At 42.4% G+C, this 26,808-nt stretch overlaps 1 protein-coding gene across 2 annotated transcripts in view; it reads right to left on the bottom strand.

The window, feature by feature from the left end:
• The window catches only part of LOC115461577 (long-chain-fatty-acid--CoA ligase 1-like), a 183,849-nt gene that overhangs the window by 42,490 nt on the left and 114,551 nt on the right, over positions 1–26,808 (bottom strand). For both annotated transcript variants that reach the window (XM_030191500.1, XM_030191499.1), the window contains exons 14-15: positions 16,481–16,576; positions 5,587–5,659 (exon numbers count right to left, since the gene is read on the bottom strand). In XM_030191500.1, the coding sequence (XP_030047360.1) occupies positions 5,587–5,659; positions 16,481–16,576 (169 nt within the window). The remainder of the gene's footprint in view (positions 1–5,586; positions 5,660–16,480; positions 16,577–26,808) is intronic.

Below are 26,808 nucleotides of genomic sequence, written 5' to 3'. Positions count from 1 at the left end.
TGCTGCATCTCCTGTTGAGCAGCAGCAGCCGGTACAAAAAAAAAAAAAAAAAAAAAAAAAGAAGATTTTAAACCTGAAACACGGCTCCATAGACAGCCATCTGGCATTGGCTGTCATCTCTGCAGCCGCTCCTCCTCTCCCCTCTGATGTCGCTGCGCTCCTCCGGGGTCTTCCTGCAGGGGCAGTGATGTAGTATTGGCGGCTGCGGGTGGCGAAGGAGTTGATGTGCCTGGGGGGGGGGGGGGGGGTAGGGGCTTTGGTGATGCGCCGGGGGGAGGGTCGGGTGATGTGTAGAGGAGAGGGGGCACTGAGAGCTGATTGGTAGGCAGGAGGAGGAGGGACACACCCAGAGCGTGTTTCCCTACTCCTCCCCCTGCCTGGCTCGCGCTTTTGCAGGGCAGGGGCTTGGGTGTTGCGCCGAGGGGGAGGCACTGACAGCTGTTTCCCAGGCAGGGGAATCAGCTGTCAGTGACATCACTGACGTCAGTGTATTCTAAACTGCCTAGCAGACCACCTCCGAGGGAGCCACGGTACCAGGCACATTAGAACGTTGGAGGTGAGAATTATTATATAGGATGCTAGAAGCCTAAAAAATGAGATGGGCAAGTTAAAGAGTATATAGTATATAATAGGCATCTCAGAGACCTGGTGGAAGGAGGACAATCAATGGGACACTTAAGTGCATCAAGTTTGAGGGGGTATTGCATTATATGTTAGAGGGAATTGAGTCAAACAAAAACATACATGAAAGTGTGGAATCCTTGTGGACAGAAATTCAATGTGTGAAGGAAAGGTGTTTACTGGTAGGGCTGTACTACTGTCTGCCAGGACAGAATGAACAGATGAACAAAATGTTTACAGAAATTAGGAAAGCTGGCAAACTGGGCAACATTATAATAATGGATGATTTCAATTATCCATATGGACTGGATAAATGCTACATCAAGGAGTGTTAGGGAGGTAAAAGTTTTAGACAAAATAAGACTGCTTCTTGGAGTAACTTGTCCAAGAACAGACAATAAGGGGAACTATTTTAGATCTACTCCTTAATGGAATGAAGGCATGGTACGAGAGGTAACTGTGCATGATCAAATTTGACCCGATATCTAGAGTGAAGTCACTAAAGAAATCTACTGTAGTAGCATTCAATTTTTGTAAGGGTGACTGACAAAATGAGGAAAATGGCTAAGAAGCTGAAAGGGTGGGCCACAAAAGGTTAGGATTTTAAATTGGGCATGGGCATTGTTTAAAAATACCATTGTGGAAGCCCAGACTAGATTATTCCACATATTAAAAGGTAGAAAGAAGAGCAAACACAAGTGTGGTTAAAATGAGACATGAAAGAGGCTAGTAGAGCCAAAAGAACATCCTTTAAAGAATGGAAAGGATCCAAATGAAGAAAAGCAACATAAGTAGTGTCAAGCTAGATGCAAAGCACTGATAAAGAAGGCTAAAAGAATATGAATAAAAACTTGCTGCCGAGACACTCATAGTAACTTTCAGGTACATCAGAAGCAGAAAGCCTGCGAGGGAATCCCGTGGGACCGTTAGATCACGAAGGAGTAAGAGGGGCACTCAGGGAGGACAAGGCCATAGCAGAGAGACAATTGATTTTTTGCTTCAGTCTTTACAGAAGATATAAGATCTACCTGTACCAGAAATGGTTTTCTAGGGTGATGCATAGGAACTGAATGACCCTGGAAGATGTACTTAGCCAGATTGACAAATTAAGAGAGTGAAATCACCTGGACTGGTTGGCATACATCCCAGGGTACTGAAAGAATTCAAACATGAAATTGCTGATCTGTAACCAGTTAAAATAATCCGTAGTAAAGATTGGAGGGTAGCCAATCTAATATCGATTTTTAAAAAGGGTTCTGAGGTGACCTGGGAAAGTTATAGACCGGGTAAGAATTACTTCACTGCCAGGGAAAATAGTGGAAGCTATTAAAGAATGAAATTACAGAACACAGACAAACATGGTTTAATGGGACCAAGTCAGCATGGAAGTCTTACCTCACCAATTCGCTTAATTTCTTTGAAGGTGTAAACATTTGGATCAAGGTGAGCCAGTTGTAGTATATAAAGATTTTTAAAAAGCTTTTGACAAAGTTCCTCATGGGAGACTCCTGAGAAAATTTTAAAAGTCACAGGACAGGAAACTGTCTTGGATTAGGAATTGTTAGGGGATAGAAAACAGAGGGTAGGGTTAAACAGCCATTTTTCTCAGTGGAGGGTTAATAGTGTACTGCAGGGATCTGTACTGGGACTGGCGCTGTTTAACATTTATAAATCTGGAAAACTGAACTATGAATGAGGTGATTGCAAGTTTAAAGTTGTCAAAACACATGGATTTTGAAAAATTGCTCTAAGACCTTAGAAAATTGCAAAGGGGCATCCAAACTGCATTTGTCCACATTAAAATTTCATCTGCAAAGTGATGCACATTTGGAAGAATAATCTGAAATCCTAGTTACCTGATGCTAGGATTCACCTTAGGAGTCAGCACTCAAGATAATACACTGAAATCGTCTGCCCAGCGTATAGCAGTGGCCAAAAAAGCACACAGGATGCTAGAAATTATTAGGAACCGGATGCAAAATAAGACCAAGAATATTATGCCTATCACTCTATGGTGTGACCTCACCTTGAGTACTGTGCTGCCATACCTCAAAAGATTAGCAGAATTAGAAAAGGTTCACAGAAGCATAACCAAAGTGATAAAAGATGGAATTCCTCCCATAAAGGCTAAAGTGGTTAGGGCTGGTGGAGGATATATGATTGAGGTCTAAAATTCTGTGTGGTGTAGAACGTGTAGACGTTTAATTTTTCACTCTTTCAAAAGTACAAAGACCAGGGGACACTTGAAATTATATGGAAATAAATTTTAACACAAATAGGACTTTTCCCTCAAAGGATAGTTAAGCTCTGGAACTCACTGCCAGAGGATGTGGTAACAGCGGTCAGGAAAAGTTTAGTCTTATTGAGATGGACATGGGGGATGCCACTGCTTGCCCCAGGATTGGTAGTATGAAATGTTTACTACTAATTGGGTTTCTTCCAGGTACTTGTTAGATTGTCTAGATTGTTAGAAGCAGGATACTGGGCTAGATGGACCATTGGTCTGACCCACTATGGCTATTCTTATGCTATAACAACTCTGTTTCTGATCTCCTTGGTCTTTGTTCAGTTCCACAGCTCAATATTTATTGTTCCATCTTCCATGTGGTTTACTATTTCACTCCTGGACCCTTTCCGTTCTTTGATAAAAATCTTTAGACATGGCATTCTTCTGCTGCTCTTACACTCAGTTTCAGCCTATTGGTTCCGTGCCTGTACTCTGGGGAAAAAAGCAATAGTTAAGCCCTGAAAAACCCTGCATCTGATCCCTCTTCCTGAAGATTACCAACATATCTCAAATCTTACCATGCTTTCCAAGAACAGAGAAAGTTTTATTTAACAATTGTTACAGTTTCTGGACAATCATTTCATCCTACATCAGGATTTTGGGCATTGCCCAGTACTGTAACCACTAACAGCATTGAATAGCTAGTTCCATTCTCTCTTAGATGCCGGTCAGGTTGACCTTCTGTTCTTTGGATCTTTCCGCTGCCTTTGACCTAGTGATCACTACTTCTGGCTCATCTTCATTCTCTGGGAATTTTGGGCACTAAGTGGTTCTCATCATTTCTTTCTCATAGGTGTTTTGCAATGTCTACCTCTTCTACTATGTCTCAACTGTGGTGTATCTCAGGGTTCTAACTTTATCCCCTTTAACATTTGAGCCCCTTAACACTCCTTATTTAGAATTGCAATATCAAAGTTCTCTTATACACAGATATTCTTCTGACTGATCCCATATATGTCCACACCTGATTTATTGCCCTTGCAATTATGTTTACTCACTTACAGATTGGCAGTTACAGGAAGAGATGATTTTCAATCCTTCAAAAGGATGTTGGCTGTCAGGTTTACATTCCTCTGTCTATCCCACTCAATCTTTTAAATATTAAAATTAACCCAGTCACATCTTCAGCATCTTGGAGTCATTTTCGACTGTTTGACCATCAGGTCTCTTAGGTCATCAAAAAGGGCTTTTATTGGATTTGCAGAATTCTAAGTGATTCCTTGATTTCCCTGCACTTCATGCCTTAACAATCGTTATCTACCCACTATGGCATTTCAGGTATTCTCATCACCTACAAACACTTCATAATTCTGCTGTTTGCTTTCTGTGTAATGCCAAAATGTTGGACTCATGTTTGCCCACTACTTTCCCAGTTACACTGGTTGCCTAGTTGTTTCAAATGCTGGTTTAAGGTTCTTTGTCTAACATACAAGGCTTTACATCTGGGTTCACCATTATACCTTTCCTGTGTCACTATCTGTTAGTCCTGTCACCTAGAAACACTCACTACAAATCTACCTGGGACTCAGCATTTTTTTTTTTTTTTTTTTTTTTTTTTTTTTTTTTTAACTTCAATCCCTCTGCAATAGCTTGCCCCCTTATCTCCGGTCAGATTTCCTAAAATTTAAGATCCTTTTAAAGGCCTACATTAAAAAAAAATTTTTTTGAACAAGCATTTGTCTTTCAATTGAACTGGTGGGTCTGCATTACCTCAATAGTTGGTATGTGGGTTGTGAAGCTAGGATCTTATGTTGCTGTATGATTGTTTTAACCTAACCTGTGTATTTTATTTAAACTTAATTTTTTAACCCGTGGTTTTTTTTTTTTAATCTGCATTCCTTTCAACTGTATGATTTTAATTTTATTGTAAGATGTCTTGGCCTGGTTTCAGATTTGGAGACTACCAAATTTGCAACACAGATTGTTAAAGGTGGTCAGTATTTGCCTCAAAACAAAAATTGGCAAATACTTTCAAAAATTTGAAATATTCATATGTGTGTGGACCGATTATGGATTTTTATCCCCTTCAAAAACACATTCTTATTTTATCTTTTATTGTATCTTTGTGTACTATTCCTATTGACTAGTGTTGGTCCTGCATGGATTACAAATCAAGAATCAGAAATAGCACCAAACATCACATTTAGTTGAAAATGCTTATCTGAAGTTGGAATGTTACTGGTGGATTGAAGTTCTATAGAAAGTTGAAAATTAAACATACTGGCCACCACAGACTTTATACCTGATATTCACACAGTTAACTGGATATTGGTGCCAATAGCCAGTTCTCTTCAATGGTGGCTAGCCCTCATCTTAGAGTCAATGATATTCAGACCTGTACCCAAGCAGAGTTGGGGCAGACTTGTTGCCCGATATTCAGTCCCTAACCAGATAACTATCACCAGTAAAGGGGTCCTGGCTCTGTCCAGAGTACCGAGGTGCCCTACACCTGGCTTTTATCCTACATGGATAAATCCTATCAGACCTAAACTGGAAAATCAGGGAAACATCGCTCTAGACGTGCCAAAATATTTATGGAAAAATGCTGACCAAGAAAAAAAAAAAAAAAAAAAGATTCATGTCCCTGGTTTAACACTTAGGGAAATATATATATTATGCCCACTATCAGTTTAAAAGATGAACATTAAATTTTAAAAATAAAGGTATAAAAAGCTTACCTGCTGTCCAATCACCCGGTACACTTATTGTGCTGCCAGCCGAGCTTTCTGTCTGTCCATAACCTTCATAAAACTATTTTTAAAAAATAATGAATTATAGAGGAATACACAAGAGAAAATATTGTAAGATATGACCTCTGTACAGTTCCTTTGATAAATATACCACAGCTCGGTAATACTGTAACATTTGGTGGCTGAAAAATGCAGGACTCTTGCTAAGTGGGAGTAGGTTGGGACTCCCTTTTGACTGCTTTGGCACCCCAATGGTGATGGACTGTTTTCCACAGTTGGGGGGGGGGGGGTGTTTTCACCGCTATATACAAGTAGCACACCACATTGTGGAAGTTTCAGTGGATACTTTTTTTTTGGATTCTCTTGGCATCATGCAGTTCTTTATGCCATTCTTTGTACTGGTATTGTACTAGTGCCAATTGTTTGAAAATCAGCAAACTTTTTTTTTTTTTTTTTTAAAGGACCTTTGTAGAACACCTTATGCAATGTACAACCGTACATTGCTATTTCTATGTGGTTGTGGCTAGACCATCCTATTTACAGGGTCTTTTAAAAAGTATTAGTAAGGAATATCCTCAAAGTACTTTTGCACACTGGTCAACAGTAGATTAGATATGCAATAAAAAAAACCAAAAAACCTTATAACCTTACTTTAGCCACCTTAGTTTTTCCTAAAATTGCACCACCTTATAAAACCCTCCACGATTTTCATAACCCTCAATTTCATGACCATTTATTTTGTTCAAATCTTTAATACCTCTAAGGTAAATCAGTGATTTACAAGACAACATGCTTGCTGTTTTTGTATCATGATCAAACCTATGGCCAAGGAACTTAAGCCACATTTGAACTTGGTTAGGGAGGATTCAACTCCATGGAACTTGGAAAGTGATTTCACAGTATGGAGCAATATTTAAAAAAATTGAAATTAAAAGATAATTCAAGTGGAGCTCAGTCTGTCAAGGTGGCCTGTATCGTGTAAAATGAAGATATCTAAAAGCCAAGTACCTTGACAGATGTGGCAAAACTAAGGTTATTTGGAAACTCCCTATCTTAAGTGCATTCCATCCTTTTTGCTAGGTTACGCTGCAACATAAATGGCCAGGTCAACCAACTACTCTAGTCTCAGCCTCTTTCAACCATATTTTAGATATCCTTTAAATTAATGTGTTTGCTGGTCAGATTATTTTTTAAATATTTACTGATCCAGCATTAACTATCTGCTTTCACTCGCATCAGTATTTCCTCTGATTTCAATTCTTGTGCCCTTTCTTTCCCTTGGTAGGACCATCCGTCTTTGCAGCCTCTCCCGCATATCCTCTGCACCCCTCTTCCCAAATCAGCCTCTAGCATTCTTGCCTCAGTAAGCCCAGAGTATATAATGGTGATTAACTCATCCAAAAAAAAAAAAAAAATCCCTTTAGATACCATGAAAGAGCTTATGTGCCTTAAGGGGTGCACAAAGTTACACTCCTTTGTTAGCATGCTGTAGAACCAGTGCTTTTGCAAGCAGAGATGTCACCTGCTAATGACTTCAGCTTGTGATCTTACCTTACCCCCAGGTATTCTAAAGTGCCCTGTACAATAAGCTGGTTAAAGAATCCCAAAACAACTTAAAACTCTAGACATTTCCTTCACAAGTGAAGGAAATTTTGATATTAATCCAAACACAATAGGTCCTCACCTACTTTATAGTTTTGGCTATGTCCTTCCATTAACTAGGTTCTGCTCTTGTCAGTGGGTTCCCAAGACAATTCATGCCAGGAGGCATGAGAACCCAAGTGTTTTTAGGAATTATAGGTCCTCAGACCCTGAAGCAGATTAGCTGTTACTCCAAGTGGAAACTTCAAGGGACGGAAGACATGTCACTGCAAGTCTCTTAACCCACCCCCCCCCCCCAACACACACACTTCCTCAGTAGCCATGGTCTTCAGTGGGCAAGCTCAATGCTTCCCATCATCAGGCCCTTCTCCCTCAAAGGCTGTCATAGCACGAGGGTGGAGAGGGGTGATAAGTGCAGGAGGCAGGATTCACCATAAGGACCTGCTGAAATACTTGGTTAGAAAGCAAGACCACACTCCCAACAGCTAGATAAATTTAACCAAAAGACAGGATTTATGTACTGTCTTATCTTTCTAGTCTTGTACTCAGGGGTAACTAATCCTCAAGCACAAGAATGCTCCTTCCTGCAGATCATGACAGTTGTAAATGTAGTACAAAGTCAGATCTGAAGAGATTTCAGCTAAGAGGGACAGCAATATGGTACAAGTCAGCTAGGGAAGTATATTTAGAGCATCTCCCATGCTAGAAAGCTCTACTTCTACCACTGTACACAAGGTGGGGCTCAAAGAAAGCATAGCTACAGCCTGAGGCCCACCTATTAGTACCCCATCAGAAGATGGCAGTTTCCAGAAGCTGGTGTTTAGCATCCAGAAGTCTTCTGGTAAGGGAGGGGGTGTAACTGGCCTGAGCCCTAGGGAACTCTTTCCTTCAAGCCAGGAACAGCCTTAATAGCAGGGCAGGATCCAAATAATACATCCTTATTGCCTATTGGCAGAATGAATATTATGAGCTGTGAAAGCTTAAGGATTGGGAGAAGGATGAAGAATGGCCCAATTAAAAGAGGTGTTGGTGAAATCTATTTTATTTTTGTTACATTTGTACCCCGCGCTTTCCCCACTCGTGGCAGGTTCAATGTGGCTTACATGGGGCAATGGAGGGTTAAGTGACTTGCCCAGAGTCATAAGGAGCTGCCTGTACTTGAAGTGGGAATCAAACTCAGTTCCTCAGTTCCCCAGGACCAAAGTCCACCACCCTAACCACTAGGCCACTCCAATCTATGGCAGAGAAGGCAGCAAATGGAAGAGAACCCATGTGGTACTGGTTTTGTACTTTTAAATCTGTCACTATTCTCTCTAGAGCTTATTTAAGGGGCAATTTCTGATTGAGTTTTGATCAGCTAGAGAACTGGGGGCAGGTGAGGGTGTCTAAAGTGTACTGGATGTTATGAAAACGGGAGAGCAGCACATTTGAATGGTCTAGGGGCAAGTGGGCTTGGTACTGAGGATGGGAGACATGCAAGTGGATATGATGTGGTTTGCTAGAATATGGAGTGGTCACATCTGTAGGATTGAGAGTTGCAATTGAAGTTGCTGCATAATGCCTCTCAAATATGAGCTTATAAATCTAAACAGACCAGGACTGATACAGTGGGGGAAATAAGTATTTGATCCCTTGCTGATTTTGTAAGTTTGCCCACTGACAAAGACATGAGCAGCCCATAATTGAAGGGTAGGTTATTGGTAACAGTGAGAGATAGCACATCACAAATTAAATCCGGAAAATCACATTGTGGAAAGTATATGAATTTATTTGCATTCTGCAGAGGGAAATAAGTATTTGATCCCCCACCAACCAGTAAGAGATCTGGCCCCTACAGACCAGGTAGATGCTCCAAATCAACTCGTTACCTGCATGACAGACAGCTGTCGGCAATGGTCACCTGTATGAAAGACACCTGTCCACAGACTCAGTGAATCAGTCAGACTCTAACCTCTACAAAATGGCCAAGAGCAAGGAGCTGTCTAAGGATGTCAGGGACAAGATCATACACCTGCACAAGGCTGGAATGGGCTACAAAACCATCAGTAAGACGCTGGGCGAGAAGGAGACAACTGTTGGTGCCATAGTAAGAAAATGGAAGAAGTACAAAATGACTGTCAATCGACAAAGATCTGGGGCTCCACGCAAAATCTCACCTCGTGGGGTATCCTTGATCATGAGGAAGGTTAGAAATCAGCCTACAACTACAAGGGGGGAACTTGTCAATGATCTCAAGGCAGCTGGGACCACTGTCACCACGAAAACCATTGGTAACACATTACGACATAACGGATTGCAATCCTGCAGTGCCCGCAAGGTCCCCCTGCTCCGGAAGGCACATGTGACGGCCCGTCTGAAGTTTGCCAGTGAACACCTGGATGATGTCGAGAGTGATTGGGAGAAGGTGCTGTGGTCAGATGAGACAAAAATTGAGCTCTTTGGCATGAACTCAACTCGCCGTGTTTGGAGGAAGAGAAATGCTGCCTATGACCCAAAGAACACCGTCCCCACTGTCAAGCATGGAGGTGGAAATGTTATGTTTTGGGGTGTTTCTCTGCTAAGGGCACAGGACTACTTCACCGCATCAATGGGAGAATGGATGGGGCCATGTACCGTACAATTCTGAGTGACAACCTCCTTCCCTCTGCCAGGGCCTTAAAAATGGGTCGTGGCTGGGTCTTCCAGCACGACAATGACCCAAAACATACAGCCAAGGCAACAAAGGAGTGGCTCAGGAAGAAGCACATTAGGGTCATGGAGTGGCCTAGCCAGTCACCAGACCTTAATCCCATTGAAAACTTATGGAGGGAGCTGAAGATGCGAGTTGCCAAGCGACAGCCCAGAACTCTTAATGATTTAGAGATGATCTGCAAAGAGGAGTGGACCAAAATTCCTCCTGACATGTGTGCAAACCTCATCATCAACTACAGAAGACGTCTGACCGCTGTGCTTGCCAACAAGGGTTTTGCCACCAAGTATTAGGTCTTGTTTGCCAGAGGGATTAAATACTTATTTCCCTCTGCAGAATGCAAATAAATTCATATACTTTCCACAATGTGATTTTCCGGATTTAATTTGTGATGTGCTATCTCTCACTGTTACCAATAACCTACCCTTCAATTATGGGCTGCTCATGTCTTTGTCAGTGGGCAAACTTACAAAATCAGCAAGGGATCAAATACTTATTTCCCCCACTGTATGTGCCTAAACAGAAGCCGGGACCCTGGGGCATTAGAACTGAAGTTAGGAAGTTCTGTAGAAAATAATTACCTGGGAGAAACTAGGCCACGAGTTTTAGGACTTTCCAGAGGGGTTCATGTTGGATCTTCATCTAGTCCTACAGGTGAAAGGGAAAATCAGCTAAGTTTGTGCAAAGGCCAGTTTGGTGGCAAAGAAAGTGAGTAGATTATGTACAGTGTTAAAAGGAGTGTGGTGATCTGCTGAATCACTTTTTTAGAATTGGCAAAATCCTCCAGGGTAGCATTTTCAGAAATGCTTTGTTCAATGTGCAGGACCCAAGAGGCAGGCAGAGCTCTGAAGTCTCAATGTGTGGTTGAGACGATGGTGCCGAGATGAGGATTTAGATTTGTTAGGAACTGGGTAACATTCTGTGAAAGGGAGAGCCTCTTCTGGAAGGATGACTCCATTGGGATGAAACCAGGCTGCTGGCGTTAACACTTAAAGATTGTGTGTCAAATGATTTTTTTTTTTTTAATGTGAAGTGTGCTCAGAACCTAGTGCAACCTAGACACAGCAGATAACAGTGAACATTCACCATGGAGCTCCCATCCATCGATGAATAATCCATTCATTGAAGAACTTCAGTCTTACGGATAAGTTGATTTGAGATACAAGTGGGTTTTATACAACATTTGAAGAATATCAGTTGAGACCATAGGTGCTGACTCTGTGGGTGCTCGAGCACCCCCAATATTCCACCCACCGAAAGTTCGTTTCCTCCCTTCGAGTTCCAGACCCCCTCCCTCCAAATTTTTTAAAAGTCATCTATCTTACCTCATCGGGGTTAGGGCAGCAGCAGCGATTAAAAGCATGCAGGCTCGGTGCTTTAGTTCAGCTTTCCCTTCTCCCTGTCTCTCAGCTCTGGTCCCGCCCTTGCAGAAACCGGAAATGAGGGCAGGACCAGATCCGAGAGACAGGGAGAAGGGAAAGCTGAACTAAGAACCGAGCCTGCATGCTTTTGGAGGGAGGGGGCTTGGAACTCGAAGGGCGGGAAGAAGGGAGGGAGGATGACGACCCTGGAACTGAGAAGGAAGGATCCTGGAACTGGGAAGGGGATGAGGGGGAAATGCATCACCTGTTAAAAAAAAAAAAAAAAAAAAAAAAATTCAGCACCCCCCAATCATTTTGAAAAGTTGGCTCCTATGGTTGAGACTGGTTATATCCAGCACCTTTGGGTGCATTTGGTTCAGAAGACTGTTAATGGCCTATTTTCTTTCATCACTCTCTCGTGTGCAATAATGGGAATTGTGGGTGTTACCCACTCAACATTTAAAAAAAAAAAAAAAAAAAAAAAAGAGCAGCTTCTAAACTAAAATTGGGGGGTGGTGAGGAGAGTTGAAAGTTGTCCAGGAGCACATGGTTCAGTGTGGATTATCCTCAAAGGATACTACTAAAACAGAATCTTTAGGGAATCCCAATATCAATAGAGAGGTTTCAATAATGGTGAAAAGAAAGCCAGGAGTGTTTAAGGGGAGAACAGAGTAAAGGATGCAAGTTATCCCCCCTATCAACTAGCAGCTTGTAGATGCTAGGAAAACAAAATTTGAATTGTCTATATACAAATGCTACAAATCCTTTAAAAAGATGGGAGCGTTGGCATATATAGCACTAAATAAAGAGGTAGATACAATAGGTGTCTCAGATGTGGTGACAGGGAAGACAATCAGTGGATCAAATTGGAGGAGGGGCAGTTGCACTTATGTTAAAGAGGGAAATGAGTCAAACAAAATAAACATACATAAAACAGATACCATGGAATCCTTGTGGACAGAAATTCCACGTGTGAATGGAAGGAGTATACTGGTAGGGCTATACTACCATCTGACAGGACAGGACGAACATTAACAAATGTTTATAGAAATTAGGCAAGGGGCGATAGGGAGGTAAAGTTCTTAGATGTAATAAATGACTGCTTCTTGGAGCAACTTGCTCAAGAACAGACAAGAGGGGAGCTATTTTAGATCAAGACCTTAGTGGAATTCAAAGCAATGTATGACAGGTAATGGTGATGGATCCACTGGGAAAAGTGTTCATAACAAAATTTGAGCCAATATCTAGAGTAAAGTCACAAGAAATCTACTGTAGCAGCATTTAGTTTTTCAAAAGGGCAACTACAACAAAATGAGGAAAATGATTAAGAAGCTAAAAGGATTAGCTGCAAAGGCTAGAACTTATCAGGTATGAACGTGGTTTACAAATACCATCGTGGAAGCCCAGATTAGATGTATTCCATAGGTGGAAAGAAGAGCAAATGACAGCCAGCAAGGTTAAAAGGTGACATGAAAGAGGCTATTAGAGCCAAATGAACATCTTTCAAAGAATGGAAAAAGGAACTGAACGACGAAAATAAGCAACATAAGCACTGTGAAGCTAGATGAAAAGCACTGATAAAGAAGGCAAATAAGAAAAACTTGCAGCAGAGACAAACACCTTTTTCAGGTACATCAGAAGCAGAAAGCCTGCAAGGGAATCCATGGGACTATCACAAAGGAGCAAAAGGGACACTCAGGGAGGGCAAAGTCAGAGACTGAACAAATTCTTTGCTTCTGTCTCTACGGAAGACGAAGAAAGTTCTACTTGTCCCAGAAGTGGTAGAAGGGTGGCTATGTGGAAGAACTGAAAGAAATCTCATGAGCCTGGAAGACGTACTGATCCAAAATCAACAAGTTATATCACCTGGACTGGATGGTATACACCCCAGAGTACAGAAAGGAACTCAAAACACAAAATTCCTGATTTGATCTGTAACCTCATTAAAATAGTCTGTAGTACTTGGTTGGAGAGTGGCCAAATTAATGCCAATTTTTAAAAAGTGTTCTGGGGTGATCTGGGAAGTTACAGACCAGTAAGCCAAACTTCAGTGCAAGACAAAAATAGTAGAAAATAAAGGGGAAAAAAGTTACAGAACACAAACATGGCTTAAATGGTACAGAGTCAGAATTGGTTCAGCCAAGGGAAGTCTTACCTCAATTTGCCTTATTTCTTTAAGTAGAGGAGTGTGGTAGCCGTGTTAGTCCACTCTTAAGGTTATCAATAGAAATCAAACAAAATAAAACAGGATACCTTTTTTAATTGGACATAACTTAATACATTTCTTGATTAGCTTTCGAAGGTTGCCCTTCTTCGTCAGATCGGAAATAAGCAAATGTGCTAGCTGACAGTGTATATAAGTGAAAACACTGTCAGCTAGCACATTTGCTTATTTCCGATCTGACGAAGGGCAACCTTCGAAAGCTAATCAAGAAATGTATTAAGTTATGTCCAATAAAAAAGGTATATTTTCTTTTCAATGTTTTATTTTGATTTCTATTGATAACCTTATTTCTTTGAAGGCGAACAAACATGTGGATAAAGGTGAAACGGTTGATGTAGTGTATCTAGATTTTCAGAAAGCTGTTGATAAAGATCTTCATGAGACTCCTGAGAAAATTAAAAAATCATGGGATAGGAAGCAATGTTCATTTGTGGATTAGAAATTGGTTGCTGAATAGAAAGAGGGTACTGTTAAATGGCCATTTTTCTCAATGGAAGAGTGGAGTGCCACAGGGATCTATACTGAGACTGGTGCTGTTTAAGATTTATAAAAAATTTGGTAATCAGAACGACAAGCGAGGTGATTGAATTTGCAAATGACAAACTATTGTCAAAACACAAGCGGATAGTGAAAAATTGCAGAAGACCTCAGGAAACTGGAAGACTAAGAATCTAAAATGGTAGATGAAATTTAATATGGACAAATGCAAAGTGATGCACATTGGGAAGTTACCTGATGCTGGGGTCCACCTTAGGAGTCGGTACTCAGAAACAGATCTAGATGTTCTTGTAGACAATATGCTGAAACCTTCTGCCCAGTGTGTGGCAGCGGTCAAAAAAGCAACAGGATGCTAGGAATTAGGTAAGGGATAGTAAATAAGACCAAGATTATTATAATGCCTCTGTATTGCTCCATGGTGCAACCTTGCCTTGACTATTGCATTTAGTTCTTCTCACCTCTCTCAAAGACATAGTGGAATCAGAAAAGGTTCAAAGTAACCAAAATGATAAAGGGGGATGGAACTCCTACATGAGGAAAGGCTAAAGAGGTTAGGGCTCTTCAGCTTGGAAAGAGGGACTGCTGAGTGGGGATAAGATTAAGGTCTACAAAATCCTGAGTGGTGTAGAATGTGTGAAAGTGAATTGATTTTTCACTCTTTCAAAAAGTACAAAGACCAGGGAACACTCAGTGAAATTACATGGAAATACTTTTTAACACAAGTAGAAGAAATGTTTTCATTCAATGAATGCCTTGGAACCTGTTGAAGGATGTGGTAACAGTGATTAGTGTATCTGTGTTTAGAAAAGGTTTGGATAAACATGGAGGAAGCCACTGCTTGCACTGGGATTGGTAGCATAGAACATTGCTACTATTTGGGTTTCTTTGGCCACTGTTAGAAGCAGGATGCTGCGCTAGAGAGACCATTGGTCTGACCCAGTATGGCTATTCTTATGTGCTGCATAATCTGATATTAGAGAAATAAGACATGCTGGGTTCTCTGGGTTGGAAACAATGCATATATTGAGGGAGGTGGGAGATTACATGCATGCCTTCAACCAGCATGTGCAGTATGATCTTAAACCCTTTGCATAACAGCAAGGAGTATTTGAGATGGTCAGGTAAGGATTTAAGAGCAGCACTGGTGATCCTAATGCAGAGGTTCCCAACACATGGTACATGGTAGCCCACATGTCTCCTACCCTCCTTCCTTCTCCCCCTAGTCCCCCTGGGGGTTACCCTGCAGCCACTTGAGGGTCTATCCCTAGCACAGTTCAGGTCCGCCTGCTGCACATGCTCTACAGTAGCATCCTCTTCCCACCAACTGGAGCACAACCACCTCTGGGTGAAGTCTCCCGCTCTGAAATTATCCCCAGTGATTTCTAGGTTACTGGAGCCACACTCCCAGAAAGCACTCACAGACCCAAACACAGAAACCACCAAGATTCTTTCAGTCCAGGCAGGACTAAAATGTGTTTATTCTCAGAACTTGGAACAGTGGACAAAAAGGTGCAAAATCACAAAAAGTAGCAAGTAACTGAAAAAATGGATCAATTAGAAAACTAAACATTTGCGTACTTCCTAGAAAGTACCTGGGGAGATCAGGATATATATATATATATATATATATATATATATATATATATATATATATATCTCCCTCCTGCTTAAAGTTTGCAAGACAGATGTGTCAAGTTGATTTTAATTCATCATGCTAATTTAACCCACTTTTCCCATTACTCACTGAAGAAACAGTGTGTTTTTAAGATCACTGATCTCCCCAGGTAGTTTCTAGGAAGTATGCACATGTTTAGTTTTCTAAGAGAGAAAGAGAGAATACTAAACATGTGCATACTTCCTAGAAAGTACCTGGGGAGAGCCGTTATCAAATATAACTTTTTTTTTTTACAAGGCTTTAGCAAAGAGCACTCTTCTCCCAGGCTGAAACTGAAGCAACAGCCAGCATCTGCTGTGTAATTTCAAACTTCCGGCCAATCAGAGCCCAGAACAGTCTAGTTTCAAATAAAAAAAAACTGGTTACATCACTACAGGCACTTTCTATTATCTGTGTGCCAACTAAAGGAAAGAAGTCAGCCCCCTGTAACAGCTTTAAGCACAAACATGCACCATCTGCTGGCCAAACAGGAGAAATACACTTCTGACATGTTTAAGACAGGAAAATAGTCAATACATTTTACAGGCTAATTTAAAAAGTGGGTTAAATTAGTATGATGCGTTAAAAATCAACTGACATATCTATCTTGCAAACTTTAGTTAAGCAGGAGGGATTTGTAAAGATGCTGCCAATAAAATGCTTTTAAAATTAAAGTTAGGTAAAATAGCTTACAATATTCCACTTTAATCACACAGCATTTTGCATTTGTCACAAGATCAAGTATTCCTATAGCTTTATGCATGGCCATGATGTGCTGTTCAGGAGATTTAGTGTCAGATATTCATGCCAAGTTCTACGATTAGGGAAAAAAAAAACCTCTGAAGGCAACTCACCTGACATCCAAGAGCTGCTCTCAGGAAAGTCAGCACATTAGCAGAGACCGGAGCTGCTCCAGTTATCATTAGTTTCAGTTTCCCTCCTAGATTCCCCTAAAAGAAAGGAGATGCTTTATTTCATTCAATTTGTCTTTGAAATGCTGTCCTTCTCCCAATATGCGAGGAAGAGTGCAGGTACTAGTGACAGCATCTATAAATATACCTGTGATAAGAATTTTATGATACATATACATATTATATTACACTAGTAAAAAAAGGCCTGTTTCTGAAACCAATGAAACGGGCGCTAGCATGTGGCTTTTTTTGTGTGTGTGTGTATGTGTCACAGAGTTATTTTGTGTGTGAGTGTGTGAGGGTGCGGTGTGTGTGCAGGTTGTTGATGTGTGTCTTTTTTGCTTGGGGTTTGGGGGGATGTGCTGTGCTGTGCTGGCAAAGTGGGTTGGATTGGTGTGTGGCTTTGAGGGTGTGTTTCTGTTGTATTGTGTGTGTGTGGTTTTGTCTGTCAAGGAGGTTTGTGGAGGGGGGGTCTTTCTGTTGGTGAAATGTAAATGTGGTTGTAGGGGGGTCAGCCTTTGCTGAGTTTTTTTTTTTTCCAGATTTTTTTTTTGTGTTGTGATGAGGCAGCAGTGTTTTAGATGGGCGGAAGTTAGAGGAGCACGTTCTTTGTCGGTATTTTTTGGCCGTTTCAGGGCTGCTGTAGGGGAATGCTGGAAGAGAAATGTGCTGTTGGAAGCAGCGCCATCTTTTTCCATTGGGCTGGGGTTCTGGGCATCCTGGAGGTGGGTGACGGCTTGCCTGAGGACGGGGATGGTTGTTTTAAGTTGGTGAAAGGGAGAAGAGCACGGTCTCGGGCCGTCGGGGGGGGGTGATCCGGTATGTTTGGTCCATTTCAGGCCGGCTGCAGGGGAATGCTGGAACATTTATGCGCTGCAGGAATCAGCGCTGTCTTTTTCCGTGTGCTCGGGGAATCCCAGGGGTGGGAGACAGCTTGCCTGAGGCTGGGGATGGTTGGGCACGTCCTTGGCCGCTTCGGCAAAAGGGGAAGAGGAAGGGGGTGGGGAGTTACCTGTAGCCGCCTGAGAAACCATGTATTCTTTGTTTTGTATTAGTTTGCATTTCTGTTGAAGAAAGAGTGGATGCCTTTCGAATGATGGAGGTGGTGCGTCGATGTGCGGTTGTTTCATTAGTTTGGCAGCCAGTCTCCAGCGATTCCTAGGCAAGGAAGGAGTACTCCTCCCCCTTCCTTGGTCGCTGTTTGCTGCTGGCTGGGTCGCGGGTAATCCTTCCAGCTAGGCCGCAGCTTGTCCTGTTCGCCCACGTCCCAGATGGTGATGGGCAAGTTGTTATCCGGCTCCTCTGACTCCATGTCTAGCGATCCCAAATATAGTCTGTGCTATAGGCCCTCTGGCACTCTTCAGTACTGGCAATAGGCAGTTATAAATTTCTCCCCTCCCCCGGTCTATTTTTGCACATACCCACAGCAGGAATATTCTTCTCTCGTTCCAGCAGTGGTTCTTTGCTCTCCTGTGCTGCACAGATAATGAGCCATTCTGCTCCTCCCTTATTGTCACGTAGTTTCCTCTGATTGGTCCGTCTTACATTGCCTAGTGTTGCCTGGGAACGGTGTTGTGATGGTCCTTTGTGTTTCAGAATGTTGAGGGTGTTTTTTCTGATTGGTCCGTCATGCGAGGGCGGGGCAGAGAGACATGGTCAGTGTTGTGGCTTCACCACCATGAATCCATGAACCCTTCAGGAAGTGACTGAGTGACTTCAGAACGTTGTCTTCAGAGCGTTGAGGGTGAGTTTTATTATAGTAGATGTATCTGGGCATATAATGAATCCCTTTGGACTTGTTCTTTGCACTATAGCTGAGGGTGTGGTTCATATACCCTACTGCCTTTGGTTGTGATTGCATATAGGAAAAAGCGATATTGATGTCATATGTATTCATCTCATGTCCACTGAAGTTCCACAAGATTAACAACTTTCACCCCCTTCAAACACAAATATCAATCTTCCAGAACACTAGCAATGTTAAGAGATCAAGAAAACAAAACCCAGATAGCTGTCTTGACAACTCATCTTCCATTCCAGACACAGAACATCCAAGGTTGCCAAATGACTCCATGTCCTCAATAGGCTAATTCAGTCCTGTTTTACCCTACTGCAATTATTGCAAGCCATGTCCTTGAAGGCTACTAGGCTGATTTTCATAGTATGTTCATTGCATATTAAACAATGCCTTACAGGGTCAGACCAAAAGTCCCATCAAGCCCAGAATCCTTTGTGACAGTGGCCAACCCAGATCCTAAGTACCACACAAGTTCCAATCCCAAGTACTCTAAGATTCCAACCCCCATAAAACCTAAATCCAATCTATCCTGCTCATACCCTGGCAGCGACTTTCCAACTCCACATGGCTAATGTCTGAATTTTACCTCCAAGAACTTGCCTTTTAAACCCAACTTTCACCACATCTTTTGGCAAATGGCCTAGTAAATGAGGATAAACAGCTGATTTTACAAGTTCCACCTGTTAGTGCTTGGAGTATCCTAGTCTTAGACCTATTAAATGGTTATTTACATGGAATTACCTGTTTTATAGACCTTCACACCTTCTGTCAGCCATCTCAATGCCAAAAAGCCCTAATCTTTCCTCATGGGGGAGCCATTCCATCCTCTATCACTATCATTGTTCTTTTTTTTTTTTGAGTCTGTCATTGAGATGTGACCCCAACTGAACACAGTACTCAGTGTGGTTGTGGTGATCTTGCAGAACTTACTATCCTAGTTTCAGCATTTTTCCATTCCTAGATATGTTAAATATGAGAGTCCATTATTCCCTATTTTAGCCACTGCCACACTACATCAGTTTCAGCATATTTTCTATGACCCCAGTTTCCCTACTTTGGATTATTTCTCTCTAATATTGATAAATACATGACAACTCATTTAAATTTCATCTGCTATTTAGATAGATGCCCAGTCACCTGGCAGCTCCTGATTGGCTGAACATACGAGATCAGAAAATTAGTCATGGGATAAGTATTGTCTTGTAAACAAGGGACTTAGCACCCAAACACCTCACCCTTGTACATATTCGACCTTCAAAAAAAAAAATGAAGGGAAGGCAAGATGTTCCTTTACTTAATCCTAGTTTGATGTACTCCATTGTTAGGCTTCTTCCCTGGAAGCACTGGGTTTGTGAGCCCTTGGACCACTACCGTGGAGTGGCAGTGGCAGGCAAGGTCACCTTCAAAGCAGAGAAGGGGCAAGGCTGGACTGGAACCCCGGACTGGAGTTCTGCACTGGAACATACAGGACTGGAATCCACTGGACTGGAGCCCGCTGGACAGGAACACACTGGACCTAGGTTTCACCTACCCTTAGCCACTGTTTCCTGAGGGTTGAGCCCTCAGGTTCAGGCAGCCGGCAGGGCTTACAGGAAAACTGGAACCAGCAAGCAGGAACAACAGGAATCAGGATACAGAAGTGCCCCCCAGGCACCTAGGCAAAAGCAAGGCAGACAGGCAAGGAATGTCCGGGTTCCGGCAATAGTCAGGTCAGGCAGCAGGCAGAGAGTAGTCAGATACAGGCAATGGTCAGGTCAAGTAGCAAGACTATGGCTGGAGCTCCAGTAGCAAGGAGTACTGGCAGCGGACAGGACTAGGGCTGAAGCTCCAGAAGCAAAGGAAAACACACACGGGAAAACCAGTAAGCTAAACACAAGAAAACTAGTAAAGCTGTATACAAGCCAACAAGAAAGCTATGCCCAAGCTAACTAGTCACAAGCTAGAAACTCACACTAAGCAAAACATAGGAGAACTAGTAAAGCTGTACACAAGCCAAGAAAAGCTATGCCCAAGCTACTAGTAACAAGCTAGAAACTCACACTGAACTGGACAAGGTAGCAGTGCACAGAGCACAAACATACCAGGGACCTTAGACGATGCAAAGGCTGCAGTCTCTAAGTGATTAATAAAGCCCTTCAACACCTGAGGAGCAGCTGCAGCCATCAGTAAGCAACTACGGAGGCTGTCCAGGCACAAACGAAAGACAAGCCCGGCAGCCTGGAAGAACCGGACTGGGCTAAAGTCTGGAACGGGTAGGAACAGCAAGAAACTATGGCAGCCATAACTGCAAGTTAGTTAAATTTAGGAGCAATTCCAATTGGTGGTCCCAATTAACATGAGTGTCATAGCCAGTATCCCAACACCTACATGTGCATTTTTGCATACCAAGCACAAAAGTGTGCACAGAATTATAGAATTAGGCTGTTAAGCATTTTGTTCTAGTCTTTATACGTTTATTTGTACTCCACATTTTCCCACCTTTAGAGCAGAACATGAAAAAATGGACAAAAACCACACATTAAGTTGTTGCCTACACATACTTTCAATCTGAAAATTCTACAAATACTCAAATGTTAACCAAAAAAAACTTGCTGGCATAAGTTGCACATCCCTTTATACTTGAAGTCCCCATAATCTTTGCACAAAGACAATGGTGCAGTTTTTGCTCACTTATCAAATCACCTCAAGCTATTTTGAGTTAGCTAGGGATTGTCTTTGGTCAAGTCTTACCACAGGTTCTTATGGAACTGGGTGTTTTTTTGCACCTTCACTTCAATATTGCTAAAATTATATATTGTATAGATTGTAACTTCCTCTTGAGTTGTCATTGAGTTCCGACTTTGCTGTTTTGCCTTATTGTAAACTTAGATGTTAACATTTTTTATTCAGTATCCAAAGAACCATACAGCAAAACTGAACAAGGCAAAGTCAAAACAACAAACGATATAACAGTAAACAAGCACCCTAATGCAGGAGGCAAAAAAGCTTACGATTCCAATTTTTGTGAACATGCTACCTTCCATCCTCAGTACCCTTTGGGAATGCAACTTTAACATCTGGATTCTTATGACTCCAGGCCATCTTTGATGTGTGCCCAAGATTTCTTAACTTCCTCCTAACCCCAGGCTGCCCCCCCCCCCCCCCACCCAGGGAGAGAATCCTGTGGCAGCCTATTAGGCGACAACCAAATTGTGATACAATCTGGAATTTATTCTTACATTGTGTGAGTTTGTAGGTAATTCCAAACAGATCAAAAAGCCTTTCGTCTTCTTTGGGTACCATCAGCAGCTTGTACCTCCTATAACATTAAGGCATACAATCTGTTTCTCCAACAAAAAGAGGGTAGCCGATCCTGCAACCAATGATTAAGTATGCACTACTCTTCTCCAATGCATATGCTTTGCTAAGAAATACATAAATAAATAGGAAGCTTGATCAGAATCCCATAAGCTTCCCACTTAGCCAATAGAACTCCCTTCCAGGAAAAAAGATAAATTAAGGCATGAAAAAGTATTATCCCTTTGCTGACACTTGGAACACAACCTGCTTTAGAGGCCTGTAGCTGTGATATATGTTGTATGACATTATGTGGTATTAACTCTTGTGAGTTCGGTGCTAAAAACCTGCTTCGGGATACTTTGTCAATTTGGAAAGTCCACCCCCTCCTAGTCATATCCAAGATCTCTACTCCATGCTTCCTTAAGAGGACCAGAGTCATGTGGCAGGAGAAGAGAGTCCAAAACTTTATGTAACCCAGATACTGAGATCTGTCCAAAAACATCTCTTCTCTAAGCTTCAGACCTAAACCTGTGTTTTAAGGCAGACTGATCCAAGCTGGCGGTAAGCAAAATAGTCCGTGTAAAATGAAGTCTGCTGTAATTCTATAATTCTAAGAGTAGAATTTGCCTTCCTCATTGAGGATATTTCAAGCAAAGTGATTTCCAAGTCTGACCATCTCCGGAACAGTCCAGAGTCCATATCTGGTAGGAAATCACTAACATGAGGATTTTGGTTCCAAAAATACAAAAGCTCTCCAGATAGTTCTCAAGGATTGCAGCAGAATAATGTTGTGGCAATCAATGGCAAACTCCTAGCCTGCGACTGCAGAAGAAAATTTAAATGCCACAGGGCAAACAATGCCTGCTCCTAACATACTGATTTAAATTGATAAAGAAATATCCAGTCTCAAAGATTCCTCAACAGGCTTGGTTGTACCACTAAGACAGGATAAACTGAGACCTCCCTGTGACCAACTGTCAAAGATACTCCATACGCCTTTTTGACTTTCCCATATGTCACCAAAGGATCATTTCAGACTAATAGGTTATGCCCATCTGCCAGCAGATGGAGATATGCACAGCTCATTAGTGCTCTTCTAGGGACATATGCAGACTAGCTCAGCAAGTATTCTCCACCTCCAGCAGGTGGATAGGATGTCCTATGCAGCTCTGACTTGTGGTCTCCTCTCCTAGTGGTTCTACGTCATTCCCTGCTCCCCCACTTCCCTAGCTAATTTTCTTCTACATCTTAAAAAAAAAAAAAAAAAAAAAACCCTACTAGCTATTCTGAGCATTTCGGTCATTTAGGGAAAGATTGGGCTTGACTGTGCCTTTGATTTAAACAGGCTGGCAGTGATTTTTCAGACTACGTAGTACTTTATATACTATGTCCGACCCTCCTGTTCCCATTGTGGCAGTTGACTTTCGCCATCAGCCATGTGTAGTATGTAAAAACTGGCAGATTGTCAGTTCAAATTTGGGGATGGGGACTGCATCTAAAGGAGTGCAGGATAGTGTCAACCACACTGGTTTTGGTGGGCTCATATGCACTAACCACAGTGATGCTACTGCCAGCCATTTTAAATGGAGTCCTCGCTTCGGCATTTCAGGAGCCAATTTCCACAGGTCAGGGGACTGCCTCTACCTTCTTGCCAGAATTTGTTCACCAGGCTTTTGTTTTAAAATGCTCAGTTTGGCAGTCACTCCTTCACACTGTTTCTGAAAAGTGTCTCAGAAGCAGAAGGAAAAAAAATTGTCATTTTGAGGGATTAGAGAGAAGTTTCCCCTAATTCTCCTCAGGATTCAGAGGACAGATTTTTCAGTGGCTTCTGAGTATTCAGTTTCTCAGGACCTCCCAAATTGAAATACCTAGTGCTGAAAGTGGAGACGATCCTACAGTGGCTAGGTTCTTAAATAGGAGTTACCTTTATTAATATCCAAAAAACTAGATTGAGCAACTGGGGAGGAAATATTCAAAACAATCTGCCTCCACAGTTCCTATTATGGCTGGAACTAAAAAGCCCTCTAAACCTTTTGTGAGTCCATGCAAGAACCCCCCCCCCCCCCCCCCCCCGACTCTAGTGTCAAAATGGCAAGGGCAATGACTAAGCTCTACCAACTGTTTATCCTAAAGTAGATGCCCTACCCATGGCAGGTCACCAAACAGACTACTATTCGTGCGAGGCACTGCACTTAAGATGTGCACGATCGCACACATGAATCCTCAAAAAAAATAAAAAAAAACACAAACCTGGCCTTCCAGGTAGTGGCACTAAGTTCAAGCAGCAGTTTGAAGCTCCTTTGTTGCCAGAACTTCTTTAACTTGGGTCCAGCAGTTGTTCACTTGACTCACCCCCTGACATTTTGCCTTCTTTACAGGCAGGAGGATTATCCTGACAGATACTTTGTATGACATCCTCTGAGCTTCGGCCAAATGTATGTCCCTAGCTGTCTCTGCAAAGAGGTGGTTATGGCTCAGACAATGGACAGCTAAGTTGCCAGAGGCAAGCTCCTCTTTGGGGTGGATGTTGAAGATTGTTAAAGATTTGGGGGATGTTCAGTGTCTTCCTGACGACAGGTTAAGTCTCAATTCAGGACAATTATAGAGAAGCCAAATGATACAGACCAGGGAAATCTGGAGCTTCTACTCAGAAGCTGCGTTTCCAACAATCTCAGTCTTACTTTCCTGGAGGAATAATCAATGTCAACCTCTTCTAGACCCTCCACTTCTAACCCCTCACAATGATGGGGCCAAGATTCACTCCTTGTCACACATTACAGGAGTGCATCTATCCTTCTTTTACAAGGAGTGGGCCAACATCACGTCAGACTAATGGGTCTTAGACATCAGTCATAGCTACAAGTAGGAGTTTTGCAGACCAATTGCAGATCTATTCTTCGTCTCACCTTGTATCAAGCCAAGCAAATGTCAGGTGGTACGGGAGATGTCATTGTTACAGCTTGGCACAATTCAGCCTGTCCTGCAAGGGTAAAAAGGAATGGGAAAACTAGTCAATCTATTTTGTTGTGTTAAAGAAAGGATATTCCTTTCATCCTGTCCTAGATCAAGAGAATCAACTGGTCCCTCAAGATACAGCATTTCAGAATGGAAACCCTAAGGTCTGTCGGACACAGTCCAGGAGAGTTTACCTCTCTGGATCTGAAAGAGGTTCATTTCCATATACCAATTTGGCCTCCTCATAAAATGTTCCGCAGGTTTGCAATCCTAGGTAGTCTTTGAATTCACAGCAATGCTGTTTGGCCTAGCAACTGCTCCCCACAACTTTTCCCAAGGTCATAGTAGCAGTAGTTGCTATTTTGCAAACAGAGATACAGGTCCACCCTTACCTGATTAGCTCATTCAGGTTTCATCATATCTGAAGAATCCTTGCAATACCACTACAGTAATCTCCAACTTCTCTAGGTTGGGTGGTGAACCACAGCAAGTCATTTAATACAGATTCATGCAAATATCTAGGTATGCGGTTCAATAAAAGGGAGTTTCTACCTTTCCCGTCAGCAGAAGTTGCTGAATCAGATTGTAAGTCTATCCTTTCCCTGCCCAAGAGCTTGAGTTTATGTTCAAGTTCTTGGCCCAAGGGAGAATACCAGCTTGGCTGCCAATGATCTAAGTTCCATACGAGACCTCTTCAGTCTTCTCTGTTGAGTCGCTGGTCTCTGCAAACTCTTCTTGACCTGAGTTGTCCAAGGTACTAACTTGTCAATTCTCAATGGTGGCTCCATACCAAACATTCAGGTGGGAGTTCCTTTGTACACTCCAAATTGGTGTGTACTCACTTCCAATGCCAGCCTGTTGGGCAGGGGGGGGGGGGGCATTGTCACCAAATAGTGAACAGAGGCATCTTGGTCCACCAAGCTCTGAGAAGTTTGGAAAGCTCTACAGGCCTTTGCCCCTCTTTTGCAAGGCAAACCAGCGAGGACCTTCTTGGATACGACAGTTTCATACATCAACAAGTAGGGGGAACGAACAGTGTCCCTAGCCAGGGAACCTCAGCTTCAATAGACAGAGGTGAACATTCCTCCGATAGCAGCAACCCATACTGCAGATCTCTAAATACTCAGGTAGACTGAGCAGAGCATCTAGATCCAGGGGAATGACAACTCAAAAGCAGCAATTCATCTCATCACAACCCACTGGTGAGCTCCAATTATGAATCTCATGGCATCCAGTTGCAATGTGCAGATAAGACAGCTTCAGTTGTCAGGCATGTAAACACTGTGCGCCTTCAGATAGCACCTCATCAGCAGAAAGAAAGAAAGACTGTTGCAGCAAGGTCCCATTCTCATGGGAGATCCCTCCCCTTTGGTCTTATGGCTTGGCTACTAAGTGGGTGTGGCTAAAGAAAAAAAAAAAAAAAAAAAAAAGTTATTCAGAAGGTTGTCAAAGGAGACTACAATGCCTCCATTTAAAGCTTCTTTACATCACATACTAGATTTCTTACAGGAGGGCTTCAAGAAAGGATTAGCCCTCAATTCCCTTCAATTCTCTCAACGTACAAGTTGTGACCCTGGCATGTATAGAGGCTGTATCCACAATCTCTTGCAGCATATCCAGATATTGTACAATGTTTGAAAGAAGTTAATTCGCAACCTCCTTCAGAAGGTTTGTCCACAAATGGAGTCTCCCTTTAGTTCTCAAAGCACTTCAAGACTGTTTGAGCCTCTCTAAGGTTACCTTTAAAGATTGAGCTGCTAATATGGGGATGGGGGGCAAGATTCCCTGGGCCAAGCCTCCAAGGGGGACCCCCTACTACTACTACTACTTAGCATTTCTATAGCGCTACAAAGCATACGCAGCGCTGTACAAACATAGAAGAAAGACAGTCCCTGCTCAAAGAGCTTACAATCCCAGTGCCAGCAAGGCTTCCAGGCAGGTAAAATATTCTGCTCCCTCAGTCTGTCTCTCCTGCTCGTGACTTGGGTGATTATGTTAACACAATCACCCAGGTCCCAGCACACAGGAACATATGAGAGAGACCAAATGTGGAGCACATGCAGGAAGGTAAGGGGGTGGCTGCAACAGCAGATTGAGTGGGCCACGCACTAGTCAGCACCTAGATGAAAGTCCTCCCCCTTGCATCAGACTTACTGGCTCCTTACCATCCCACATAGGTTTTGGGGTTTTTTTTGGCATAAACATTTTTTGTTGTCAGAGATCTACATAGTTATTTTAA

The sequence above is a fragment of the Microcaecilia unicolor genome, chromosome 2 (assembly GCF_901765095.1).
Source record: "Microcaecilia unicolor chromosome 2, aMicUni1.1, whole genome shotgun sequence".
Taxonomy (NCBI): Eukaryota; Metazoa; Chordata; class Amphibia; order Gymnophiona; family Siphonopidae; genus Microcaecilia; species Microcaecilia unicolor.
This window is presented reverse-complemented; position numbering and strand designations above follow the sequence as displayed.